General features: G+C 41.2%; 2 protein-coding genes across 2 annotated transcripts; one reads left to right on the top strand and one right to left on the bottom strand.

The window, feature by feature from the left end:
- The first annotated feature begins 983 nt into the window (after positions 1-983).
- Positions 984-2493, top strand: LOC111994522 ((S)-8-oxocitronellyl enol synthase CYC2). The gene has a single exon (XM_024026412.2). It carries the CDS (start codon positions 1004-1006, stop codon positions 2135-2137), a length of 1134 nt encoding a protein of 377 aa, XP_023882180.1. The 5' UTR covers positions 984-1003; the 3' UTR covers positions 2138-2493.
- A 5138-nt stretch (positions 2494-7631) lies between these two features.
- Positions 7632-8660, bottom strand: LOC136070085 (uncharacterized). Its single transcript, XM_065779454.1, has one exon. The coding sequence runs from the start codon at positions 8658-8660 to the stop codon at positions 7632-7634; it is 1029 nt and encodes a 342-aa protein (XP_065635526.1).
- Positions 8661-9138: the final 478 nt, after the last annotated feature.

Below are 9138 nucleotides of genomic sequence, written 5' to 3'. Positions count from 1 at the left end.
CAAATCAATTTTCTGGCTCAAAAGTTGTTTATTTCGATTTTTACACTTGTTTAAAGCAAAAGGGCTACCTACCTTCTCCCGCATGGCCCTGCCTACCAGAAATGCATGTCAGGTCATAGCCAAGTGCGTGCAACATGCCTTGGGTGCAACAAATTAACATTCATGTCTTTCATAGCGGTTGTCTCAAAAAATAAAAAATAAAAAAGTCTTTCATAGCAAAGCTGGAAAGCTTTCCAGGTATAACGAAAAAAATTATATATTAGTATAAAAATATGTTGGTTGAGCTTGATACAAGAGTCGAGCTGTACCTGTTAAGGAAATGGGGTCTTGAAACCATGCATATAGGATTCCCCCTATAATATAGGGAATGCCATTTTTTCCGGTTGAATAATACAGGGAATGCGTTGACCATTGAAAAACTTTAGGTTTAAATTAAATTTAAAACACAATATTTTAAACTTTGTTGCAACCACAAGGCCAGCAAAGTTACGGCCAGGGGCACAATCCGCCTGCAAGTTAGTCATTGAACAGTTTGGCAGCCAAGTTGTTTGTTTCTAATTTAAATCATAACTTGCTATTCTTTTATTTTCATTTTCAAAAAGAAGCTTATGTATAAGAAAGTAGTACTGTTTTGGCTTTTGGTAAGATTATTCTATTTTTTACCCATGAGATACATCCAAAAGCCTTATAGTTGATGAAATTTGGACCTTTCGCTTTACGACATGTCTTACGAGTTCATTGAACCTACAATCTGGGCGTTTCCAAAAAGAGCACAAAGAAGCCATTTAAATAAGGATGTTGCTTATCTTGATTACAACTAGATTTCTTAAAAGAAGGGAGGTCACATTAGGCATTAATTAATTGGAAGTTAGGAATCTTACAAAGACGGTTAGAAGGTCATATTATTGCACAACACAAGATTCATATATAATAATATAACGTATTCCTATAAAAAGAGTCTCCAAAGCTCCAACTGAGGCAAGATATCCAACAAATTGTGCTAATGGCAGTTCAAGAATCTAATAGAATTGAAGCTGTCACTAATCATGTGGCAGTCATATTTGGAGTTACAGGGTTAGTTGGAAAGGAGCTTGCGAGAAGGCTAATCTTGAAGTCCAAATGGAAGGTTTATGGTATAGCTCGAAACCCTGAGAGCATACCAATAAGAAATCCTAACTTCCATTTCATTTCATGTGATTTGTTAAACCCTTTAGAAACCCAAAAAAAACTTCTTTTCTTACAAGATGTGACCCATATCTTCTGGATCACTTGGGCAAGCCAGTTTCCCTTGGATAGCCAGGAGTGTAGCGAGAAGAACAAGGACATGATGTCCAATGCTTTGAATGCCATTCTTCCCACAGCGAAGGCATTAAAGCATGTATCACTGCAGACGGGTATGAAGCACTATATCTCATTAGAAGGCCCTTTTGACCACAAAGTTCGTTACTACAATGAAGAATGTCCGAGGATAAGTAGTACAAGTCATAATTTTTACTATGACCTAGAGGACTTGCTCAAGGAGAGGCTAGCTGGTAAGGTAGCTTGGTCTGTGCTCCGGCCTGGTTTGTTAATGGGTAGTTCTACTAAGACTCTGTATAATTTCATGGGTGGCTTATGTGTTTATGGAGCAATTTGTAGACATCTACATCTCCCTTTTGTCTTTGGAGGGACAAGAGAGTGTTGGGAAGAGACCTGTATTGATGGTTCAGATGCTCGATTAGTAGCTGAACAGCACATTTGGGCAGCCACCAGTGATGCAACATCATCCATTGACGGCCAAGCTTTTAACGCAATCAATGGCCCCAGTTTTACTTGGAAGGAGATCTGGCCAGCTGTGTGTGTAAAGATTGGTGTAGAAGTACCAGAAAACATGTTTGTGGAGGATTTTTGGTTTGAAATAGGCATGGCTGACAAGAAAACAGTTTGGAAGGAGATTGTAATAAAAGAAGGCCTGGTTCAAACAGAGATGGAAGATTTGGCTAATTGGGCCTTCTTGGACATGTTGTTTCGATGCCCATTTAAATTACTGGGGACACGAGACAAAGCCGATCGGCTTGGTTTTACAGTAAAGTATAAGACATTGAATTCAATCTTGTTTTGGATTGATTTAATGAGAGGAGAGAAACTCATTCCTTAGAGCTAGCTTTGACTTAATCTTGGACAGACTAGTTAATGCAGGATGTGAGCACCACAAACTGGTTTTCACAGAAAATAAAAACTAGTACTGGGAGCAGCTTGTCCATTGCATGTGCTAGTTGACTGCCTTTCTTGTTGTCTTTTTTAAATATTTACTTAATGTTCATCCACCAGATGTTATTGGCTAATTTAAGAAATGCAGATGCCTTGTTCTCTACATAAGTGAAGTGTTCCCCCCTTTTTTTACTCATCTTGTCTTAAGGTGGTAGCAGCCTAAGCCTAACTTGTGTCTTGTGTTCCATGTTGTTCATCTGGGGGGAGCTGCATTAACTGTGTTACATTTGGATACATAATTATTTTGTACCATACATTTATTATAAAAGTTTTTTTTGTTCCCCGGGTTGGACTGATTTGGCTGCATGTTGCTTAAGCACTAATTTATGGGCATTATAAGATATGAGAGAAATTTTTGAGGGAAATGGGGAGAGAAAATTTGGCACTCATTTTTCCGAAATTACAAAAAAAAAATTTTAGAGGAAAATTTACTAACAATTCGATATAATTATTGGTGAATTAGAGGAAAAAAAGTGGAGACAGAAAATTAAAAGTGAGAAGAGTTTGTTTTCAAATAATCGAAATTGGAGAAATCTGGAATTTGGTTTTGACTTTTGAGCTATTTGGTTTGGGGGGGGAAAATTTGGTGGTGATAGAACCGAATTTGTTAGGACTCAGTATATCACCATTTCCTTCACTAGTACAACAATTAAACCAACTAGTAGCTAGAAATATGATGATTTATTTTCAAGTAAAAAATGAAAATAGTATAATATCTAATATTTTCTTATGGAAATAATCATAATAATTAAAATTCATCACAAAATTATTTTACTTTATTACTCAAACTGTTGATTGGTATATTCAAATACATAGTGATCACCACTAATATGAATATTAACTAACTTACATCAATTAAAAAAAAAAAAAAAACGCAAGTGATATGTTTTGTAGGGTTAGGATTTGTGGCCCAAGCCCAAGAACAATAAATTTGTAGAGTGTGGATGATAGAACTAGATTAACTATGGAGCTAACAACAGTTGATCACAGCATACAAGTATAAACCAGCATAACAATACACGTAAAGATCAAGTAAATTCAAGTTTGAAGAGGCTTATGATAGTTTGGATACAGGTTACAATTTTTTCTCTTCTTTCTTCGATCAAATCCAAACTCCTTTCTAGAAGTTCATCATTGCTGGTCGGACTAAATGAATTGGTTTTCAGAGTTGGGATCCCAGTTTCCAGAGGAATGACAGCTTCAGCCCTATAAGTCATCAAGAAAGGGGTTTCTCCAGTAGATCTGCGAGGTGTAGTTCTGTAAGCCCAAAGTACGTGTGGCAACTCTTCCACCCACTTGCCCTTCGCATCATCTAATTTCTTCTTCAATCCATTAACTATGACTTTGTTAACTGCTTCTGCTTGTCCATTTCCCTGGGATAGGCAGGGGTAGAACTAGATTAACTATGAAGCTAACAACGGTTGATCACAGCATACAAGTGTAAACCAGCATAACAATACACGTAAAGATCAAGTAAATTCAAGTCTGAAGAGGCTTATGATAGTTTGGATACAGGTTACAATTTTTTCTCTTCTTTCTTCGATCAAATCCAAACTCCTTTCTAGAAGTTCATCATTGCTGGTCGGACTAAATGAATTGGTTTTCAGAGTTGGGATCCCAGTTTCCAGAGGAATGACAGCTTCAGCCCTATAAGTCATTGAGAAAGGGGTTTCTCCAGTAGATCTGCGAGGTGTAGTTCTGTAAGCCCAAAGTACGTGTGGCAACTCTTCCACCCACTTGCCCTTCGCATCATCTAATTTCTTCTTCAATTCATTAACTATGACTTTGTTAACTGCTTCTGCTTGTCCATTTCCCTGGGGATAGGCAGGGGTAGAGTATCTATTCGTGATTCCTAATTCGCTACAGTAACTCCGAAATGCCTTACTGTCGAACTGTAGGCCGTTATCCGAGATGAGAGTATGAGGAACTCCGAAACGAGTAATAATATTCTTTCATACAAATCTCTGCACATCTACGTCTCGGATGTTGGCTCGAGGTTTAGCCTCAACCCATTTGGTGAAATAGTCTGTGCCGACCAAAATGTACTTCCTATTTCCTGCAGCCTTTGGGAATGGATCCACTATATCTAAACCCCATTGAGCAAACGACCATGGACTAGCTAGTGGGTTGAGGACTCCACCTGGTTGGTGTATATTCGGCGCAAATCGTTGGCACTGATCGCATTTCTTAACATACTCATGGGCCTCTTTTTACATATTCGGCCACCAATAACCCTGAGTAATGGCTCGGTGAGCTAAAGACCTACCTCCGGTGTGACTGCCGCAAATTCTTTCATGCAATTCCTTTAATAGCAACTCAGTCGCTTCAGGACGAATACATAACAGGTACAGTCATGAATAGGATCGTTTGTATAATTTTTGGTCTTCGGACAGCCAGAATCTGGTAGCCTTCCTCCGAATTTTGTCAGCTTCCCCCTTTTCTTCAGGTAGAGTGTCTTCTTTCAAGAACTTGATTATAGGATCCATCCAGCAAAGCCCAGTTCTAATTTGATGAACTTGAATCGCATCTCTTCCTGCCTCAGTAGGCCTATGCAAATCCTCGACGAGGATAACTTTCGGCAAATTTTGCGCCAAAGAGGTAGCGAGAGTGGCCAAAGAATCAGCATGTGCGTTCCCACTTCTGGGAATATGTAGCAAGCTGAAAAATTCGAACTCCAATTGCAGACGTTTAACTCGCTCAAGTATCCCTGCATCCTTTCATCATTCGCTTCAAATTCCCCATGTACTTGACTCACAACTAACCTTGAGTCCGAGAACAACTCCACTGTCTTTCCTCCCATTCTTTGCACCATAGACATTCCCATCAATAGGACTTCGTATTTTGCCTCATTATTTGCTGCCAAGAAATCCAGCTTTAACGATTTTTCAATGATGATTCTCTCTGGAGATATCAATACTAGCCCTACTTCAGAACCTTTCTAGTTCGTTGCACCATTCACATACACTTCCCAGCGGGCAGGGCCTTGTTGAGAAATCATGCCAACTGATTTTCCATCCATGTCCTTCTTTGCCATTATTTCTTCTAAACTAGGTTCCGTGAACTCGACCACCAAATCTGCAAGAATCTGCCCCTTGACTGAAGTGCGAGGCATGTACATGATATCGAAAGCCCCCAGGATAGTGCCCCACTTGGCTATTCTCCCGGTGTAGTCAGCATTTCGAAGTACGGATTTAAGCGGGAGTTGTGTGAGCACAACGACCGTATGTGCTTGGAAGTAATAGGGCAATTTTCGTGTTCCGAGTACTACTGCCAAAATAGCTTTCTCCAATGGCAAGTACTTGATCTCAGCCTCATGCAGAGATTTACTCACATAGTAAACCGGTCTTTGTACACCTTGATCCACTCGTATTAGCACTAGACTTACAGCATAGGGAACCACCGCAATATAGGCAAACAGGACCTCATCTGGTTCAGGGCTAGATATAATCGGTGGCCGAGCCAAGTAGTCTTTAAGTTGTTGAAAAGCTAAGGCACATTCTTCAGTCCATTCAAATCCTTTCCACTTGTTGATCAGTAAGAAGAAAGGTTTACACCTATTGGCGAACTTAGAGATGAATCGGTTCAGAGCAGCTGTCATCCCTGTTAACTTCTGAACCTCTTTTGGATTCCGAGGAGGCTGTAAATTTTGAATAGCCTTTATCTGATCGGGGTTCACCTCAATTCCCCTGAGTGTCACCATGTAACCCAAAAATTTGCCTGACCCTACACCAAATGAGCATTTAGAAGCGTTCAGGCGCAACTTATGTCTTCTCAAGATTTCAAAAGTGTTGTCAAGGTCCTTCACATGCTCGGAAATGACTTTGCTTTTTACCACCATATCATCTATATAGATCTCAATGTTTTTGCCTAACTGTGATTCAAACATCCTTGTCATCATTCGTTGATAAGTGGAACCTACATTTTTCAGACCGAATAGCATCACTTTATAGTGGTAATTACCAGTAGGGGTAACAAAAGCGGTTTTCTCCTAGTCATCTGGGGCTAACAGTATTTGATGGTAACCTTGGAAAGCATCCAAGAAACTCTTCCAAGGATGGCCAACAGTAGCATCTACTAGCTGATCAATCTTCGGCATGGGGAAAGGATCCTTAGGACAAGCCTTGTTTAAGTCTGTAAAGTTCACACAAACTCGTCACTTTCCGCTCTTTTTCTTCACTACCACAGTATTTGCCAACCACTCGGGATAAAAAACTTCTTTAATAGCTCTAGCCTGTTTGAGCTTTGTTACTTCTTCTTTGACTGCATCTGCATGCTCTTTAGATGGCCGCCGATGAGGCTGCTTCTTGGGGACAATTAGTGGGTTGACCCTCAAATGGTGGCAAATGAACTCTGGATCTACTCCTGGGGCTTCATAAGCACTAGAGGCGAATACGTCAATATTTCTTTTAAGGAAATCAATTAGCTCTTCCTTTTCTGGTTGAGGCATCTAAGATCCGACTTGAAAGTACCTTTCAGGATTGTCACCACTTAAAACTTTTACTAAATCCTCGCATCTAACACCTTTATCAAGATCTTCGATGGGTGACACCTGACTTTTTAACTGCTATAAGTCTCCCTAAGCCCTGACCGAGAACTCAATTTTCGGGCTTGTGTTGGATGGCCGCCACCAAGCATTGTCTGGCCGAGGATTGATCCTCGCGGATTTCACAAACCCGCCCTTCAGATGGATATATAACTTTTTAATGTAGAGTTGAAGAAACAGCCCCTAGCGTATGTAGCCAAGGTTTGGCTACAATTGTCGTATAAGGGGAATAAACATCTACGACAATGAAGTCTACTTCCACTACTTCCGAGCCAGTCTGTACAGGCAGCCGTATCTGGCCCTTCGGGGTGACAATTCTTCCCTCGAAGCTAACCAGGGGAGAACAGTAGGGTGTTAAGTCGTCAAGTTTGAGGTTCAGCTCCTTGTAAAAGTCAGGGTACATTATCTCCACCGCGCTACCCTAGTTCACCATTACCCTCTTCACATCATACCCTCCGATTCTAAGGGTGACCACCAAAGCATCGTTATGAGGTTGAATGGTTCCAACTTTATCTTTATCCGAAAAGCCTAAAACTGGCTGGACAACCGGTCTAGCACTCCTCGGATCTCGACCAATGTCCCCTATTGGTAACCGAGCTACTAACATAACCTTGGACGGCCAGGACCCTGTTCTTCCTGGCACTGCGAAAATGACGTTAATAGTTCCTAATGAAGGTTTCGCAGAATCACTCCTCCCGGCCTCGGAATTCATTTGACCTCTTCGGCCACTGGAATGATGCAAGAGATGCCTCAACCTGCCTTCGTGGACCAGTTGGTCCAAATGGTCCCATAAACTTCTACAGTTTTCAGTGGTATGCCCATGGTTTTGGTGGTATTGTCAATAGAGATTGTGATTGTGCCTCTCAGGATTCCCTACCATCTTACTCGGCCACCTAAAGAATGGTTCATTCTTGATTTTTTCCAGAACTTGGTGGATTGGCTCCTTGAACACTGTATTGACTGCTTGAGCATTTGTTGATCCTGACTGCCCTGCGAAATCTCTTCGTGGCTTGTTGTTGTTATAACAGTCTAACCTGAAATTCTTCCTCTCCTGAGGGATAACCTTGTCCTTACCCTTCCCTTGTTGTTGATCTTCTTTAACATTTTTATATTTTTCAATACGGTCCATGAGCTGACGCATGTTAGTAGCGGGCTTACTAGATAAGGACGTCCTTAAACCGTGGTCAGTAGGAAGGCCAAGCTTAAACGTATCTAGGGCCATTGCATCATAGTTGCTCTCCATATCATTAAACATCTCCCAATACCTATCTGAGTACGCCTTCAGGGTCTCACCCTCACGCATGCTCAAGGATAGCAGAGAAGACAAGGGCCTGGCCACTCTTCGGCATGTGACAAAACGTGAACCAAAAGCTTGAGTGAGCTCTTGGTAGGAACTGATGGAATTTGCTTTCAGGCTGTCGAACCACCTCATTGCAACCGGTCCAAGACTAGAGGGGAAAACCTTACACATCAGAGTTTCATCTCTGGAATAGACTGCCATCCTTTGATTAAAGTGGCTCACATGCTCCACAGGGTCCGTTTTACCATTATAAATGGTAAAGGTTGGCTGGTTAAAATGCCGAGGAAGTCTCGCTCTTTCGATCTTGTGCGTGAAGGGTGACCTAGAGATTTGATTCAAAGCCTTACTCATAGCATCGTTTCCTATCCCTCCACGTGATGGGCTCCGAAGTTGTTTCTTGCGACGGTGCTCCTCTTCGTATGAGAAGGATTCACTAATTGGTGTTCGAGACCTCTGCTTGTAAGTGACATCCTGCTCGTTACCCCAATCCTCATCAGAATGCGAAGAAACACGTTTTCTTTTTGTATGGCGCAACTTCCTCCTTAACCTCTCAATTTCTATTTGCATGCTCTATTTTTCTCTGCATGAGACACGTGACTTCCTCCATGAGGTTGACTTCACTCAGGGTGTGTAGTATGCACACTGCCTTCACGATCTTGTCTCTGCTCCAAATTGAGAAAAGGGTCTACGTGCTGGGACGCCCTAGATTATGCTGGTTGTTGCCCTGGTTCCGCCATTACTGACTGCTGTTGCTTCCACTTATACTCAAGCTCTCCCCACAGACGGCGCTAATTGTAGTGTTAGGATTTGTGGCCCAAGCCTAAGAACAATAAATTTGTAGAGTGTGGGTGATAGAGCTAGATTAACTATGGAGCTAACAACGGTTGATCATAGCATACAAGTATAAACCAGCATAACAGTACACGTAAAGATCAAGTAAATTCAAGTCCGAAGAGGCTTATGATAGATTGGATACAAGTTACAATTTTTTCTCTTCTTTCTTCCTTTTGATTAGGAACCCCTCTTCTTTATATATCTTCCTCCA

This window comes from Quercus suber, unplaced genomic scaffold (assembly GCF_002906115.3).
Source record: "Quercus suber isolate HL8 unplaced genomic scaffold, Cork oak 2.0 scaffold_208, whole genome shotgun sequence".
NCBI lineage: Eukaryota > Viridiplantae > Streptophyta > Magnoliopsida > Fagales > Fagaceae > Quercus > Quercus suber.
The sequence above is the reverse complement of the archived record's forward strand: the minus strand, read 5'-3'. Positions and strand labels throughout refer to the sequence as shown.

Bases quoted from the DNA above. Each gene is read 5' to 3' on its own strand.
- LOC111994522 (XM_024026412.2), top strand. From the start codon at position 1,004: ATGGCAGTTCAAGAATCTAATAGAATTGAAGCTGTCACTAATCATGTG.
- LOC136070085 (XM_065779454.1), bottom strand. From the start codon at position 8,660: ATGCAAATAGAAATTGAGAGGTTAAGGAGGAAGTTGCGCCATACAAAA.